General features: G+C 39.8%; 1 protein-coding gene across 12 annotated transcripts in view; it reads right to left on the reverse strand.

The window, feature by feature from the left end:
* Positions 1–620: 620 nt before the first annotated feature.
* Positions 621–18,787, reverse strand: part of LOC129364504 (microtubule-associated protein 4) — an 88,777-nt gene continuing 70,610 nt past the window's right edge. For 7 of the 12 annotated variants that reach the window (XM_055037155.1, XM_055037161.1, XM_055037160.1 and 4 more), the window contains 9 exons: positions 16,866–17,046; positions 16,709–16,771; positions 14,641–14,939; positions 14,509–14,553; positions 10,844–10,936; positions 9,601–9,682; positions 8,267–8,379; positions 6,554–6,719; positions 621–5,531 (listed from right to left, as the gene is read on the reverse strand). In XM_055037155.1, coding sequence (XP_054893130.1) covers positions 5,524–5,531; positions 6,554–6,719; positions 8,267–8,379; positions 9,601–9,682; positions 10,844–10,936; positions 14,509–14,553; positions 14,641–14,939; positions 16,709–16,771; positions 16,866–17,046 — 1,050 coding nt within the window. In that variant the 3' untranslated portion in view covers positions 621–5,523. Of the gene's footprint in view, positions 5,532–6,553; positions 6,720–8,266; positions 8,380–9,600; positions 9,683–10,843; positions 10,937–12,533; positions 12,591–14,508; positions 14,554–14,640; positions 14,940–16,708; positions 16,772–16,865; positions 17,047–18,787 lie in introns of all 12 variants that reach the window. The other 5 variants (XM_055037152.1, XM_055037153.1, XM_055037154.1 and 2 more) reach the window with 5 other exon arrangements.

Raw genomic sequence — 18,787 nt, forward strand, 5'->3', positions numbered from 1 at the left:
GTAATGCAAAAACACGCCAGTGTGTGTGTGTGTGTGTGTGTGTGGGGGGTGGTGTGTGTGTGTGTGTGTGTGTGTGTGTGTGTGTGTGTGTGTGTGTGTGTGTGTGTGTGGGAGGGGGAAGGGGGGGCGGGGGGTTTTGAGGGAAATGGTGGAAAAAAGTTAAAACGGAAAGAGGTAAACAACATTCCTCTCCCTGTTATGTGAAGTCATCCTGATTCTCAGTGGCGTTTAGATCTAAGAAGTTTCCAGACAGCAGGTCTAAAATTTCAATATTCTTCCCTGTGAGTCACTTGAGCACTTATCAGAGATGCAGCTCAAGGTGCATTCAGATGCACCCACTCAGCCGCTATTGATGTTGCGCAAGCTCTGCACTGGCGGCTACAGAAATCTGCAATCAGGAGAAGATTGTTCTAGTGCTAAGACTCAGCAGGACTCTTTCCCAACTTCACATGTTCTCATATGAAGTTAGACGATCATTTGTGCCAGGGCTAAAATATAGTGAAAAAGGCTTTTTGTCATGACTTTCTCCAACTAATAACTTTTGTTTGCAGTCTTTAGCAAAAACTGGTCACTGTGCATGATTGAGGCCCAACTGCAAAGAATACAACTGAACACAAATATGAAATTTAGTCCAATTTATTTTATGTTTAATAATCACATCACTAATTAACAAGTAATCACAATAAACACTTCTTTTTTTCAAAACCAAAACTAAAACTCAAAATATTGAGAAAAACATAATCCCACGCAAGAAAAAAAAAAAAAAAACAACAACAAGGAAGTTCTGTAAATGAGAGAAAGTCTACCTAACACAAGCCATTGTTGGTTTTCAGCATGCTCTGCAGGTATAGCAGTAAGCGAGTGTTAAATGTTTATTTGAAGCTCCACGACGCTCCTCAGAAAGGTTTTAGGTGATACAGTGAGTTGTCTACCTCTAACTGTGTGTTAGACAGGCTGCTGCTCTGTAAGTGCCATTCTTAGCCAGCATTATCTCCCTTAACCTACATCAGTGTTTAGCTTCAGTTCCATTTAACTTTATCCTCAAACCAGCAGGGGTCGCTGCATTCTTACTTTTCCAGCTTTTCTCTCCATCATTTTCATCTCTTAAGACTGGGCTTCTTGTGGCAGCACACCAAGTACAAGAAAATATGTTAGAAAGATCGTCATTGATTAGGTTCTATAATACCACTTCAGTATTTTATGTATAAAGCCGTTACAGCACTTCAAATGAAATCAAATACAGATTTGTGTTGACAGGTATCTTCTCCAATGCTAACTGTAAAACTGAAGCAAAAAAAAAAAAAAAAGTCACACCTCGAGCCCCTTCAACCATGAGAGCGAAACCGCCACGAGGCTACAGGAACACAACGATAAATACATGTACAAAAGTGTTGCGTCTTTAGCACAATTTATTTCGACAGACATTCTTTCACTTCAGTGGCCCCCTTTCGAAAAAATAAAACAAAAGAAAAAACAGGCCAAAGCTTACCATGTTGTCACAAGTATTCAGAATAACAGCCATAACAGTCATGATAAAAACCCTTCCCCCCATAAAAACTAGCAAAGCTACGTGGAAATAAAAGCAACGTTCCCGCCCACAGATCCATAACTGCAGCTGTACGTCGTTTGTTCGTAGTTTTCAGGGCGAATAACAGTGCAGCTATGAACAATCCCAGAAGTAGAGGCGAATAGAAACTTGTGGCTAGAAGCAAAGCTGGGTTTTCGTTATGGACAGGCACGTGGAAGAGCTCAGCTAGAAAACAGCTGCAAGGTCAAAGCTACGCCTTTTGCAACAACACCTTTTTGTATGAAATGACAAGCTATTGCCTATATGTGTCAGAATGTGTACAGTTTATTACTAGTCTTACAGGAACTGTAATGAGGACGATATGAAGAAATCAGGTAAAACTGACAAACAGGTTACTGTTACCAAGCGAAAACTCATTCATGTTCGAGTTACTATTCATAAAAAGTGGAATCACCACTACATCACAGTTAATCCTCTTTGATTAAAAGCATTAAGGTGCAGTTTAGTTTCATCAAAGCAACAGCAACATATCAACTCGATAAAAAATTTCCTTTACATAAAGATTCTGACGTGTGACTTTGAATTCTGAACTCTCGTCACAAAGCTTTATTGATCCATCATAACTGGATGATGTTATTTTGACTTCAGGATCTGAAAAGCTAATCCAAAATAAGCATGTGAAGTCGGCATAGAGATTAAAGTCATGTACTTTTTAACAGATTTAGAGATAAGGGCAGGTTTGTCAAATATTTTGTATAACATATTCTTTTTAAAAATATTTTGCAGGTATATTAAATTGCAGTGAAAATTGTAGGCCTGCTATTAGAAAATTCAGAGCTCACGTCTATGTGAAAAAGAAGAATATTTAAGAATTTAAGCACCAGTCAGTATCTGCCTTTAGTTTTGCACCACTTAGTAAAATGAATTTGGTTTGTTACTTTTAAGTGAGATTATACATAGTTAAGTAAAATTTTGTTCAAGTGTGCATTTGCTTTTGCAAGAAGTTCAAGCATTCTCAGAGTTTTCATGAACTAAAGTGGCATTTCAGAGACTGTAACAGTCTTTAGATGGTAAATTTGGTCTGATCTAAAACCTGCTGACTAGCTTTGGGCTCATGAAAAGGAGTAAGACAACAAGAGGGTTAAGGGCCCCTAATGGTTGAACCGCTGAGTAGAGTTGTTTTCCGAATAAATGCTACCACAAAGTTAAGACCAATCACATGATAGTTTTCCACAGAGAGAGGAGTGAAAAGTTTGCAGTGGGGGCTGATGACATAAAGCTGAGAACAAAATGATGAGGTTTTTGTCATGCGGCAGCAGCAACACTGAGAATCAACTTCGACAGTTTGGTTCGACCATGCAGAGCCCTTTACCAACTCCAGGCATGATACTGATATTCAACAAAATGTCATTTTAGTCTATTACATAGACAATTTACATTCTAAATTTAATCCAAAAACAATTATTAATTTTGTTATAATATTTAAGCACTTTTACTTATTCAGTAAAATGTTGCATTTTGGTGATATTTCATGAACTCTATGCTTTGAACCAAATTATATTGACAATTACATTTTTTAGGGTGTACTAGCAAAAATAAGTCAATTCATGCTTAAATTAGATTAGTCTCGCTAGGTAGCAGGTGGAACTGTTAGTTAGTAGGTGACCATGGTAAAGCCTGTAAAAGACGGAAACATGAATAGTTTCTAAGACGACAAATAGTTTTTGAAAAGCTGGCTATAAGTGAAATTGTAAGCTTAAAATTGTTTGCTTGACGTGTTGAAAAAATTGCTAATGTAGCATTGTTTGCCAACAAGCTCCATGTAATAAGTATATATTTTGATATGTATGCATTAGCTAAACAGAATAATATATATTTCCAATAATATCCTGGCTATATCAAAGCAACATATAGTATTGATAAACATATTTTATAAACAAATGAGCACTGATAAGCTACCAAAATATCATTCGGCTAAAAGATTTTCAACAATAGTTAAGTTGCGTATTCAGTATGTACAGTGTTGGAGCAGCATGATTAAATCTAAACACCAAACCATCACAAGAACTTCCTGTTAACTTCTATTTTTAAAATTAGACAAGCAATACCAGAACAGAAGACCTGGAGTAAAACCCATGAGCGTTTAGTTTGGGGTTGAGTTTCTGTTTTCTAGCCATGCATTAGAAAGGCATCAGGAGGCAACAGGTTGCTACAAGACAAGAGAAGAGAATAAAGTAAGACCATCTCCCAATGGCAATTCGCCAACAAGAAGAGCACTGACACACAGTACTGTAGATGATTTCTAAATTTAACTGAATCTTGAGCGAACTCCCAAAACCACATTAACCCAACCCGCACAGAAACACCTAAAAATAGAACAACAGTCAATCGGACTGCTCAGAACAGACAAACTCTTCATCTGCCACCATATTCTCTCTCTGAGCTGTTTTAGGCGTGAAACTGCATCACTCTCACCTACTGGGATTCTTTTTTTTGTTTTGTTTTTGTTAAGGTAAGACAAACAGGAGGCACATATGAGACACTTGATCCTTTCCATTCAGAAGCAATCTGAACTGCATCTCGCTCTTCTCCCTCTGGACTTAGTGAAAGCTTCTCGGCTTCAGCAAACGTCCCGTATTATATTATTTAAAACCTCTTCAGTCACAACACTGACCTCGTATCTGATATTTAACCAGGACTCTGAAATTCCTTTTGTATTTCATCTATCAACCTTTTCCTCAACGTTCTGCGACATTCTTCATCTCCTTCACACTGTGTGTCTTAGTTTGCAAGAACATGTGCGTGTTTCATAGATTTTCTGAGCACTACTTGATGAAAAGGAAATAAGACACCTCAAGGAAATAAAATAGAATAGCATTGATATAATAAATACAACCTAGTTCTATTGTCAAGGAACATGATGGAAAGAAGGAAATAAAGAGGATCCAAACAGAACACAGATGCTCATTTCTATATATAATCTTTTCAATCAAACACCTCATCACAAACACAGAGAATAAAGAGTTAAACTGGCTAAAATGATTCAAACAGCCTTCTTTTTTGTTAAGTCAGTTTGCATATGGTTGCATGATGATGAAGAAAGAGGAAGCCATGATGAAATGGATGCTGAATTACTACGACGTTACAGAAGCGTCTGCAGGGGGAAAAAACGGCTCCTAAAATCACAAGGGAAAAGAGATGGGAATCCAATAGGAGGGCCAAATTGTTCTGGTCACTACTGAAGAGACTGCTGCTGCCACCAGGAGTGCAGGGGGGAATGATGGTGGTTTTTCTAGAAGGTCCAACCACGTGAAAGCCGGCGATTCCAAGATGCCAGACTCAGCGAGATCATTGCCGTCATGGAATTTTCCTTCACATAAAGTACCGGTCAGGACCAGTCAGAGTTGAAAGTCACTTCAGGTAAATACATGAAAGTGGTGGTGATGATGATGAAGGCAATGACGCATGAGGATGTGAAAGAAGCACTACTGCACAATGATTCTAATTTTCCAATAACGAATATCAGATTAAATGGGGTTAAAAAAGTTGGGATCCCTTCTCGGAAACGCCGCTGCCGTCCCCCAGGACCTCCACCTGTAGGTGCGGGAAGGATGGGTGAAAGGGGGAGTTGAGACTCGATGGGGGAACACTGCAAGAAATTGGGTGGTTGCTTTGGTTGGCCATGCGGGGAGAACGAGGAACCATGTGGGCGGGAACTGTTGCCGTTGTCCTGTGGGGGGCTGGCCAGATGATGATGTCAGCGCTGTGGTCCGTGCGAGAGCGAGCATTCTCGCGGAAGTTGAGCTTGATAGACTCAATCTGCAGCAGAGGGGTAATGGGGAAGGGAATAAGGGGTTTGGGTGGGGTTGGAGGGGGAGTAAAAGTGAGGCAAGGAGAAGGGGAAAAAACATATTTACAGTGAGGAAAAGAGGGGAGGGAGAGGTGGTGACGTTATAGGGGGTAGTTGAAATGAGGAGGGCAGAGGGATAGCAGAATTAGATGCCTGTAAGATAAAAAGTCAAAGTATAATCAGATGGACTGCAGACCTGAGAGATACAGATGCATTCAGACACACCACACGCAGAGATGATACTGTATGATGGCTAAAGGCTCCCACATACTCCGGCAAACTTCACCCCCTCGTAATCGAGGCAAACTCAATGTCCCCTCAAATGTTTTCCGTACTTGGTGCCTCAAAGTAAATTACTCAGTGGTAACAGCTGTTTTGTACCGAGGTGTTGATGTTGAGTCAACGCCATCTTGTGGAAGTACTTGTTATCCACTCATCTGGAATCTGATGGAGGGAGATCTTCATACATACAGACTTCTGTCTCCCCTGCTACCTCTGCATAGCGAAACCTGAGGCAGATCCGGAAGACGCCCGAGTCATGTCAGCTGGCTTCTTTCGAATTAGATATATAAAATGAATTTGTCATGAGAAATGTGGGAAATCGGTAAGCTTGACTGTGAATTTTCAACCGTGAGCAGACAATGTGTGCAGCTCACAGAATATGTACAGTGTGCCTGAGTATGTGGGAGTTTTAACACAGTGGTGGAGTCAACACAAGGCTTTGAATCCTGTGAACACCACCAACTGCAAAGCACAGTTTGAGCTCATGGTGTGAGCCTGTTTTGGGGCTTCAGAATTGGTGGAATCATGACAATGAAGGACCAATCATCAGTTTATAAAATGTCAAGAGTGCGGACAATAGTTACCCAGTACACATTAAACTACTTTTGGAAGGAATAGCAGGCTAACATTAACCTCCTGGAATGTCCTCAGGCTCAATCCTGCTGAAATGCTGTGGACTGTCCTTAAAATAAAATGAGTTCAACTGAGAGCTGCACCAATAAGAGCAGCTCTCATCAGACCCTCAGCTCTGGGAGCCCCTGGTTTTGGGGATGGTTCCTTGCAAAAGAACATTTGTGAGCATCTTTGACTTCTTCTGTCAGTCTCCTCCATCTGAGTTTCCAATGAGGTCATCAAACCTAAAGTGGAAACTTGGAGCGCATATAGAAACTTACTTGTCTCGGGCATTAGAGAGTCCAGAGCCTGGGGCTCTCGGACACCCTCACCATCACTGGGAGCCCCGTCCTTCAGCCCGTTCTCCTGGGCCCTAGGCCCCATCTCCGGAGCCAGGCTGCTAGTCATGGGAGTTGCATTTCCCTCTGTCTCCTGCGGTCCCTCAACCTAGAAACACACAGAGAGGCATGTCAGTTGGTGCGGATGGAACAACCTGGCAAGAAAATTCCAGTTAGACAAGTTTGCCTGTGAAGGTGAATACTTAAGGCTTTTGGTAAGAGATGGAATGACAAAAAGCCAAAAGAGCTTAGGTTTTAGCATCAAATGACCAACATATGTAAAGAATATGATGCTATGGAAAAACTAATATGAACCTTGAACTGAATATGAACCTTGAACCCACACAGCTTTGAGCATTTGGAATGTTTTAACTCTTTCCTTATTGATGACAAACTGAAGCAACCATTAGAACCAAGTTCACCAAACATAAAGACTTTCATCTATGAAACCACATGGATGCTCTGCCAGCAGTTTCAGCAGTGATCCAAACGCCTTTTGATGCTTGAATTCAATGTCGTTAAAATTTTGATCAAATCCAGTTCATTTTTTAGAGCGGTATTTTGTCTCAGTGTTGAGGTGAGACCTAACATATTTACTTTCACAAGTGTGCAAGACTCTATCATTTTAAATGTAATAGATATGGAGAAGGAAAAGGTGTGAGAAAATGTTTAAAGGGAAAGAAGGAGACAAGAGTGCAGGAGAAATAAAAAGGATATAAATAATACAAGACAAAACCCTAGAAGTTTGTTCCTACATCTACAAAAAGAGAAAAAAAAACAAAAAAACAACAAACTACAACATGAAAAAACACCCGAAAAGTTGATGTGTAAGATCCAAATATTTTGGAAACACTTTGAGAATGATTTGAGTGGGTAACCGTTGGTTACAACTGAAACCAGAGTAAACAACTAGTTTGTTATATAGCCATGAATTAAAACAAATACCTTAAAATGTTTGATTTAAAAAAAAAACATTATTTTTAATTTTGTATGAAGTGCAGTCTAAATCTCTTAAAAACAGTCTATTTTGTACTAAAACAGATTTATGAAAATGTAGGTTGAGATGTATGAAGCACTTTAAGACAGTTAGCTTCAAGACTTTTAATACATTTTTTGCTTTAAAAAATAATCTTTGAATGGGACAAACTTAAAACATGTATATATGGAAAATTTAGCTTACAAATTCTTTAAAATACAGTTTATAGCTGAGTTATGTATAATAAAAAATAGAAATGATTTGTTTCCTCGTCTCAATTTATCCTCCTGAACCTAACATTGACTTTTCTCAAGAACTGGATGTGTATAATTTACTAATTACCCAACAAAGGCACCTTTATAATTTAAGGTGTGAGTAAACAATGGATGGATTCTATTAGAAGTCTCTATGTACTCATAAAGTGCATCGTGCCTGTATATTTAGCGATACAGTAGTGAGATCTCCAAAAGATATCTTCTTTTAAAATTGGTTGATTTAATTGTATGACTTGTTTTTGATCTGGGCAAAGAAGTAAATTCAACAGGAATAACCACATTGGTTAGTATTTACATGCAGACATGCAGGGAATGAAGACATTTAGCTTTTGACTTTGTTCACATATCAGCAGTGTAAAAACAGCGGGTTTTGCCCCAGAGGCTGACTCTCCACGCCAGCCTCACCTTGACGTTCCCTCCTCCAGGAGAATGGCTCACGTTGTCCACTGACCCCACTTTGGGCTGAGCCTTTTCCCGAATGTTCACTTTGTTGGACTCGATCTTCACGACGCCTCCGCCTGCAGCGCACAACAAACGTCAAGAGAACATGCGAAGCAAACAACTTCACCAGGGTCTAATGAATTTATACTTGGTCATTAAATGAATACATGCATTTTCTGGTCAATGCAAACAAGAGGAGATTATTAATACATCACAAAAACAAGAGAATAACTAAGTTTCACCATTTCACCAAACATAGTGGTGTCATTGTCTTGTTGATGACTTAATTCCAACAAGCTTCATTTTTCTAACAAATAGTCTCACATTTAACTCCAGAGTAGCTTGGTATACAGACGAGTTAGTGACTGTCAAGATTACTGCAAAAGATATTGGTCCTGTCTGCAAAACGAGCCCAAATCATTAGTTTTCCACAGCTACACCTGGCCATGCCATAAGCTGGAGGTGTTCATATCAGGTAATTATGAACAATGTTCTTTGAACTTTAACAAATTAAACTTGCCAGCTGCTTAAAATCTTACACATAAATGTCAAACAATTTAAAATCAAATTTAGCAGCATTGATCATCTCAATAAACAAATGTTACATTTATGTGTCTGTGTTAATATATCAGCATGCATGGGCCCCTGAAGATCTGGGGGGCCTGATGGAGCCGCTAACGTAATTCGTATTAAACAGAAGTGCAAATAATTGATATTAATTTTTATTGTGTTTTCTTGATTTATTGTTTTTAAGACTAGTTGTGGGTTTAAATATTGTTTTACTGGAGATGTTTTCCCGTAACATATAATTACCCAGTAATATTTTTACATTTCCTGTCTTCTTAACATCTTTTAAATCAAAACACGGTGGACCGCCGCGGCGCCCCGACCACCGGGCTCAGGACGTTTTCTGGTGGAAAACCCTGCATATCCTGTGTTTTGTTCTCTTCAAACATAGTTCTGACCTTTCCTGCCAAATAGCTCTACATGCAGGTTTTTGGAGACTTTGGGTGTATTAAAAGTCTTAAAACCTTACCTCAATTATAGCTCAGAAAAATAGTTAGAAAGCCCAAAATTTCCATTCAAGGTGTTAAATTTCCTTCAGTTAACAGTACTTTTTAAAATGACACATTTCTGCTTTATTCATTGTTTCTACTATTCACCAGCCAATTAACACTTTAGGGAAATTAGTAAAGGATTGGTATGACTTCACGGGCTTCAGAAGTTTAAGCTGACAAGAGGAAATGTTGTTTACAAAGTTAACCAACACAACAGGATCAGAGCAAGTCTTGTCTCACCAGGCTTGTGCTTGATGTTGTCCTTGGATCCGCATTTTGAGGTCACCTTACTTACGTCCACCTTCTTGTTGAGTATCTGCACCTGTTGAAGTTGATGAAAAGATTTTTTTTAGTTCAGTTTTTATTCTGAATGCACAGGCTGGTGTTAGGATCCTTTGCCAGTTTTAGTTCATCTCAGGAAGGAAAACTAGAAAGAGTAAGTGTTTCAGGCTTGAGAAAACATTATAAAAATGAGAGCTTCATTTAAAAAGCTACAGAAAGTTCTATTTTATCCATTCATCTTTGTGTTTCAAGAACTTCCTGGAGCTTCTTTAGAAATGTGGACTGTGGAAGTTGCCGTAGCGCTGGGGACATCTGTGCTGCTGCTACATGTTTAGAATTGAGATATTTTAAGCTTGAATAGCTTCACTGATGAGCTAACTCATTTTAGCACAACTTGATCACAACATGATCCAATCAGATCGTTTTTTTGAAGCAGAAATTACGAGAAGTAAATTCATTGGATATCGCTGTCCTCTGCAAATGTTGCTTGTGCATCAGATTTATGAGTGTACCAGAAACTCACGGATACAACGGTTCTGGTCAGAACTTTTATTAAAACAAACAAACAAAAAAAAAATTAACATGTTAAAATCTATGTAATTCATCAAAAGGAACGCATTAAATCCCCGGTCTTAGAAGAAACTGTATTTGAAAACAGGGCCAGAAAAGCATCCTATACATTCAGTGCTGCCAAAAACACCTGGGTAAATGTGACACAGTGACAGGTGAAAAAAAAAAATAAAAAATTAAGATAAAAAAAAGCAGTCACAGCCAATCAGAGTTAGTGGCAGAACAGGGTGACAGAGTTTAAGGAAGCACGGGGAAGGTGAAGCAGGTTCACTCGGGGTGGGGGTAGCTGGTGCCATAGGATGTGTGGTTCTGCTTTGAGCCTCAGTGACGTCACCCACTGGTTTTCTGAATGGACTTAAAACCTGGAGTCCTGCTTTGGCTTTTTTGAAAGCAGAATGGACCTCATTTGGTGATGAAATTCTTAAGAACCCGAATCCTTTAAAATGATTTTTCAAGGAACCGTCAACTGACTTAGAAAAGTGAACAAATGAACTTAATTAAATTTGGTTAGAAGACTAAAATCTAATTTGTTAGATTTTAGTCTAAAATCATCTTTGTTCTGGTTTGAGTCGAGTTGTTGACTTCCTGACTGGAGCTTCTGAGCAGGGCTTGTGGGCCAGACAGTACTTACATTCCCTCCACCAGGAACATGCTTCAAATTGTCCTTGGAGCCCAAGCGTGAGGTGACGTGGCTGAAGTCCAGCTTTTTGGAGACTATTTGAACCTACAGCACAGCGGCAAGAATGGAGAGGGCAGAGAAGGGCCAAGGAGGGGATCGGGAGCACATGAGGAGGAAGTTAGACAGGAGAGATGAAGCAGAGGGTGAGGAAGACAGGATAGGAGAGGCAACCACCACAGCTGAGGTTAGAAAGGACAAGACAGCAGGAGAGAGCAAGGTTCAACAGAGCAAATCCTACCGTGATTGCTAATACACATTCAAAAATTTTATTCTAGGATACCTTATTCATCATGAAGAGTAACTAAATGTTGGTATAACTCATGTAGTCAGGGTTGTTATGAATGGTGATGCAATGGACAGGAAAGACCTCTAGTAGAAGTTAAATCTAAAAAAGCCTCAGACTGAGCACTGCACTGTATAACAGTCTCATGACATGCGAACAGCTCAATATTTGGGATGACATTTTACACAAACGTGTCCTGGACGACACCAGCAGTTGTTGGCGAGTACTGCTCATCCATCTCATTTGATTTTCCCGCCAGTCTTTAAATCTTTTTCTGGCCGTTTAGATAGAAAGCCGGGCAAAAAGACGTTGGAGTTGGGGATATGAACATTGCCCATTATGATGGGTGGATGGATGGAAGAGATGATTCGCTGGTCTGGTTCCAGGAAGCCAGTGAGCATCAAGAGTCTGGGATCAGGTTACCAACATGGCAGAGCTTGGTGTGAATGCACAGTGAGGAAAAGACTTTAGGACAACAATGATGTGACACAAAGAACAAAAAAACAGCTGCTATGACTTAGTAAGTGTGGTGCCAATGGCAAAGCATTCTGATGCTATCATGTGTAGAGCTGCTTATCGTCCAAAGTGAACCGGGCTTCCTCAACGTTCTAGTCAAGAACACTGGTAAACATAAAGTGGGGTGGTTCCACAACAATTTGGTGATGACCTGCACATTTTTCAGTATTGTGGGAAATATATTATAAGGCAAAAATGATAAACACTGAAATTTGGGACTAGTGTTGTAAACCACACACTGAGATCGTTCTTAAAAAGCAGGGGAAGAAGCAAAGGCAAGCGAACTGTGATCAATCCCAACCAATTGATGACAAGAAGCTGACACTGAAGTTGATACCCACTACGTCAAAGCAACTCTATATTAACTTTACAAAACAAAAGTATCTATATTTTTTATTATTTTAAAAAGCTTTAAAACATAAAATCTTGTTTAAAGTGCTGAAATAATACTGGGTTCTATTTTGACCCCCCTAAAGCATAATAATGATTGTGAATACATAAATTGAAAAGAAGAAACTGTTCGCTATTGGCTGTGAAGAGTGTAAACAGTCTTTACACATTTCAAGTAGATCGATATAATCAATCTACTTGAAGAATTCTTAGCAATTAATAACAAAACCTTCAACACAGATGTCATATCCTTTTTCAGCTGAACCTTCACAAAATTACCAAGTGTATTAGTGCTTTTCAAATTCTCTAGAATAAAAACATATTTAGGGGAAGCTAAGTATGCTTCCAAAATTCCAAACTGTTTCCAAAAAGCACCAAATGAAAAAATGAATGAATGAATGAATGAACAGAGTATTAGGAAGAGTGTGTTGGGGTGGATGGAGGGGGACTCACTTTGCCCTGGCTGCTTTCTTTGGCGGTGACGCCCCTTTTCTGAGAAGCAGAGGCCACCTGGGAAGAGAAGCCGACCCCCGATCAATGAGAGCCACTTGCAAAGACAAACTGAGAGGAGGCGGCTGGCGCGCAAAGACGTTTGAGGATGTCAGCGGATAGTGGGTTAAAAGATCGAGAGAGATTAAGAAACTTTCCAAAAAGTCCAAAGGTGGAAAGAATATTAGTAAAATTAGGCCCAGATAGGAGGAAACAAGAGAATAAATACAAAATGTTTTTTTGTGCTTTTTTAAGTATCAGATGACAAAAGGTTGATGAAAATGGCAACATCCAGAATAACTTCCTCAATTTCACAAGAAAAGTTTTTGTGATTTCTTGAGGTGGTTTTGGGCTTTTCCAAAATACCTCGGCACAATGCTACTGACGCAATACTAATTTACATGCGCTGGCTGGGATTGGCTAAAAAGAGATTAAGATGGTGTATTCTGTGTTTGAACAATTAAAAGAGCGTTCTTAGAGCGGGTCTAAAACATTCCTAGATTTTAGCCATTTCCTGGGCAGCTGTGGTCCGTTCCAAAAATGGGGATCCATGGTTCTCAAAAAGAAGCAAAACTCAAAAGCATTGATCTGGGAAGCAGTAACAAAATCCTGCTTCAGGATTTTGTTCCTGAAGCAGACGAAAGGTCTTTATGCATGGGGGTGGCTCATGTGTGCCATGGCATGATGGGTGAAAGCCTTAATATGGAGTGTTTATTGCAGTTAGTAAACATGCAGAGGAAAAGGTGAGTGGTGAGAAGATGATGGTGATAGAGATCATTTCTACTTGTGTTGGGTGTTGGTCATTTTGGCCCTTCATTACTTCTGCTCTTGTAGTTTTGACTGTTTCAGACTCAATGTTTCCTTCATCAGTTTGTAGAAGCTGGAGGCATATTTTATGTTTTATATGGTTGAAATTAGTTGTATTTATTCTATTTGTGGACTACATTACTGATATTCCATTTTATGTTCATTAATTAACATTAATTAAGATGTGATGTTTGATCAGAGCTCAAATTGTAAGTTTTAAATTAACACACAAACATTCGACAAGCTTTACCTGCAGCTTAAAATCTCATTCAAAATCTTTTTAAAATAGAGAGGGAGAGGTTTGCAGAACCACCCCTCCCCCAGCTGCTTCTTGTTCACTGCTGATCAGCTGGCTGAAACAAGAGTAAAATGAATATTTTTCTCAAGACTACAGAGAAGACTTGCTTAGCTATTTACATGTTTTCAAAACACAAAAAAGCCTAAAAAATTAAAAGATTTTCTATTTTTACTTTTTATGTAAAGATCTTCTCGAACAACATTTGGCTTTCTGTTTAAACTAGAAGCAAGGAGACCATCCATCAGATGTGGGGGCGTGGCCATCCCCATGGACACACCTCTTACATATGAGGGCTATTTATAGAGCTCAGTTAGCATAACATTTATATTTTTGGACTTTGAGAGGAAGCCAGAGCACCAGGAGAGAACTCCGTGGTAAAACATGCACACAAGCAATAGAACTAACATTCAGCTTCATTAGGTCCTGAATGAAGCTGAATGTTTCTATATTAACAGAAACATTTTGTTTGAAATGTTTCTGTTAATATAGACAGCAACTGTCATATTTTTAATTAAGATAATCAAACAGTGAGAAAGCCATGATGGCTTCTCATAATTCATGCAAAATGCTATGAGATTTAAGCATTTTTTATGTCTATTCACCATTCATGGTTGAATTCTTTGTTGCATTTAACTTCGAACAAAAATAACCAGAAAGAAAATGGTTTTAGTGTGCAAGTAAGAAATGGTTTGTTTATGGGTACTAATCCACAAAGGGCTAAATTGACCAGGAGCCAACATGTTTAGAACTGGTTGCACATGAAGACACTTTTGCTCAAAGAGAAGAGCATCAGGAGAAACAAAAGTAAAGAGACAACTCCAGGAGACATCGCACCATTTTAATCACAGCCCCTTCAGTTTGAGAACACTTCCAGTTAGTCTGGGAGAAATTGGAATCAGAATCAGAAATTGCATGCCGGGAGTAAGGCAGTTGCATGAGGAGTCCATCAGACACAGTAGGACCTACCTTCCCGCCACCAGGCTGGTGCTTTATGTTATCAGTGGAGCCGATCTTTGAGCGGACGTTACGGATGTCGGGGTCTGGCGCTGTGCCGGGCCGAGCTGTGGGCCTGCTGGTGGCGCTCGCTGTCGTGGATGCAGTGGGTCGATGGGTGCGGGGCACCAGGGGCTTCTTCTCTGCTGCTGTGGCCGTGGTGGAGGACAGCGGAGCCGGTTTGGTTGCTGTTGTTCGAGTGCGAGGCGCAGCGGTGGTGGAAGTCGTGCTCCTTGAGATGGTAGAAGTGGGTTTGGGCTTGGTAGAGTCGGCTGGAGGGAAAGTTTACACAGTGCATTCAAAACTCCTTAATGTAGTTATAATTTTTTTAACAAGTTTAGAAATTTGTAGTCTCATTGTTTCTCTATATTGTAACTCCCTCAAGAAGGGCAAATGACAGTAACTACCAGTGGTTTTAACTGTCAAGCTGCTAAGACAACATGCTAAATCTTAAATGTACGCATGATATGTGGAGGAAAAAAGAATGCAATACTTGGCTACTAATTGTCAGCACTATGATAACAAGATGACAAGAAACAATGACCACATTAGCACATACCATGCTTTATGATATGTCTATGAATAGAAACATTCTATATCTACTTTCTGTGTCAATAAATGCTTCACAAAGTGGGTGAAGCTATTATTCACCACCTTTGGTGAAGAATTTTTCTTCCCTATAAAGTAAACTACTTCATAGGGAAGAAAATCACATTCAAGACAAATATTAACACTATTAAAGGAAGGATTTCTTAAAGAACTTCAAAGATTTCTTGCTTAATCTGAAAGCGAACAGATAACTGCAGAAAACAAGGCTGAATTATCCAAGTCGCCACACATAGAAGAGGAGAAAAAAAGGAAGGCCATTCTGTCTCTCAACTCTGACAGATATCACAAAGGAGACCGAAGCTGTGAAATGAAAAACGGAGAAAGCTGAGAAACAAGCAGAAAAGCAAACAGGACAGACAAAAAGAAGCCGAAGGATGTTGGAATCACCATTATTAAAGGAAAATATTCACGGCTTGACTTTAAAATCTTCTCTTGTGTGGGTAAAGCCGATTTAACATAATATCTTTGAGTTCAGCATCCACAGGCAAGATGCACTCAGGCACTACATTTGTGCCAAAGAAAATTTGTCATCCATATTTATTTGGCCCCTCTTGTCAGCTATTCCTTCATACTGCTGAGCCATGCTGAATCACATGTTGTGTTATCAATCCTCCCTGAAAGCTTAGGGAATATCTCTGACTCTTTTTCAGGACATCTTTAATTGAGGAAATCCGCCCCGTTGCTTTGACAGAGCTTAAGAGTAATTTGACTTTCTATATATGAACCCTGGCAGATTAAACAACTCAAGGCTGCATCAGCAAGAGCTGCAAACTCCTGTCAACAGCAAGCAGCTGGTAATCCACAGGCTGCTGTGCTGGAGGTTTTCAAAGACTACAGAGCTTTTCAGCAGCAAAGTCTTTCTCTACTAGACCCACAGTCATGGTGGGACTGTCTGTCTGGCTCAGTCACCCCACTCTACTGGGGTCCATCGTCCGTCAACGAAAATAAAGAAAGTTTATCTGATTTGCAAGAACATTCAAAGTCAATCTTATGATACGTTTTAAAATGTATCATTTCAACTGACAGCTAAGGTTAGCATGCAAACACTAAATATAAATGGCCCAAGAAGACGGCCCTGAAGAACCTCACTTTTGATTTTTAGTCACTCAGACTTATAATTGCTGTCTAAAGTATCCCAGAGGTGCATGACATTAAAATATAACTGAAAAGATAGAAGAGGAGAATACAGGATTTAAGATGTTGGAAATAAAAAATTAAGTCTAAGTCTAAAAAATTAATATATTTCAGCCAAAAGCTGGAGTGAAAATGAAGCAGTAAAAATGTGGTGTATTCAAGTCTGACCTTATAATCTCAAGAGTCATTTTGAAGAAATTTGATTGATATCACTTAGTATTTTTATGAATCAGGATGTGTCATATCATAAATAAGCGTCCATAATTTATTAATACAAACTGGAGGCGTTTTGTGATACCTGTTGAAGTCCTGACAGTGGTGGACTTCTTATCTTCTGGTTTGCTGCTGTCAGTTTTAGAGGCTGAAACAGACATTGTGAGAAAATATGTAAATGAATCAATGAGAAACATGCCGATGTGCAACAGGTTGGTTTGTGTCATCCGAACTGGACGTACCCAGAGGCTTTTTGGCTGCAGTCGTAGTAGTTGTGCGAGTAGACGCGGCTGTGCGCACCGATGAAGTGGTTTTGCTGGCTGCAGTGCTCACCGTCCCGTTTTTGGCAGCGGGGCCGGAGGCAGGGTGACTCGTGGTGCCGCTGCCGGCCTTCGGCACCAGGGGGCGCTTCTCTGTGGTGGTCTGTGATGGGAGAAAAGAGAGCAGAGAAGCGGTGATTCAAAGGCTGCTGACTGACTGAAATTCAGGTCACTTTTTCACCTATTTTGATATTAGATTATTTACTGCCCCCAACCCCTACCTCAGGGATTTCAAAGTTGATAAAACTATAAATGCATCCTTTTTGAAATCTATGATTTGACATCATGAGGAAAGAGGATTGCATTCTGTTAAACATGATTGCATCACCATGTAGCCTGTTGATGATGCCATGCTCCAAATCCAGCTGAGCCATCCTGAACTGAGTCACCCTCCACCCCAGGGTGCCAGGGCCTAAATAAAGGCCTCAGCGCCTGGGTTACCGTCATACTGGCTGCATTTAAGAAGGTCACCAACAGATGGGGACAGAGAGGTAGATTTCAAGAAATTTCAGCAACCTTGATACAACTGAAACCTCCTGTGCAATCTGAGGAAGTTTTTAAATGCTTCAAGAAATTTGCCATTTTAATTGAGAAAAAGTAAAATAACCAATGCAAGTTGCATGACTGAAGCTGATATATTTCCCAAGATTGAACATCTAAATAGACTCATGCTGTGAAAATGGCAGGCATCAATCAATAAACTAGCTAAGGTTTTATAAAACCTGGGCAAACTGTTGGAAAAGAAAATGATTTTCCACATAAAAAATGAAAAGTGTAATGTGCATCTCAGTCAGCCCCTGTTACCTTAGTGTAAAATGAGTCCAGCTCTATGTAATTTGAGCAAGCTGCAAATCCAGAATAAGTTCATTAGTGAACTCACAACAACGTGATGACCTTCAACAAGTAACTCAGGCCAGAAGTGGATTTTTAAAGCAGGGTTAGGTTAGAGATCCCTGTTCCATGCTCACAGAGCGCTGTTCAATCCTTCATCTGAAAACGGGACAAATGCAAATATGCATTATTGGGACAAATAGACAACAGACATGTCGCACTCCAGGGCTTGAGTCCTGCAGGTTTTAGATGTCTCCTTGTTCCAATATAGCTCTGATAATTCAATAGATGCGGTTCAGTTCGGTAAAAGTTGTCCCATTTGTTCCATTTTCAGCTACTACTGTTCAATGCACAGCGTCAAACCAACCAATAAGGGAAGGCATCATATATTAGCATTTGTAGGATTTCTCTTTTGTCTTTAGCTAAAGACCATGAGCTATTTCTCCAACTAGCACGTGACTCGCCTGTTTGTTTTGGTTGTATTTACCCAGAGTACCCTTGGGTATAGTCCGCTTCCTGCTTTTGGAGTGGCCTTTGGAACATTTGGCGTTCACAAGTTCACTTCAACCGAACAGAGACTGAGCTTTTTAGGTGGACCAGAGTTCACTGCTTTTGATCGGCATCAGAGTTTCATCACACATTCACTCGTCCCCAAATGAAGGGGAGGTTTTTTTCAAAGCAAAACAAAAATAGAGTTCTATTAAAGAGCCCAAAACAGGGCTGATGTGCATCCTTAAATGGCTAGATTACCTCCTCAAAAAAGCAGGAGAATCTGCTGAAGTTCTCCAGAGGCCCGGGGATTAACTGATCATTGGATTATGGTGTGTTGACCAAAGGTGACATCTAAGACATGTGAGCTATCAGCCTTTGAACCCTTGAATGCCCTATGTTAACTCTGGACAAACTGCAGAGATTCAAATCTCAGGCAGGAGAATCTGTTTATAAAAGAGCTATTGGTCGTGTGTTCCATAAATCTGGTCTTTATGGAAGTGTGCCAAAGAAACTTGCCATCT

Source organism: Poeciliopsis prolifica, unplaced genomic scaffold, assembly GCF_027474105.1.
Source record: "Poeciliopsis prolifica strain line A6 unplaced genomic scaffold, Auburn_PproV2 SCAFFOLD012, whole genome shotgun sequence".
Taxonomy (NCBI): domain Eukaryota; kingdom Metazoa; phylum Chordata; class Actinopteri; order Cyprinodontiformes; family Poeciliidae; genus Poeciliopsis; species Poeciliopsis prolifica.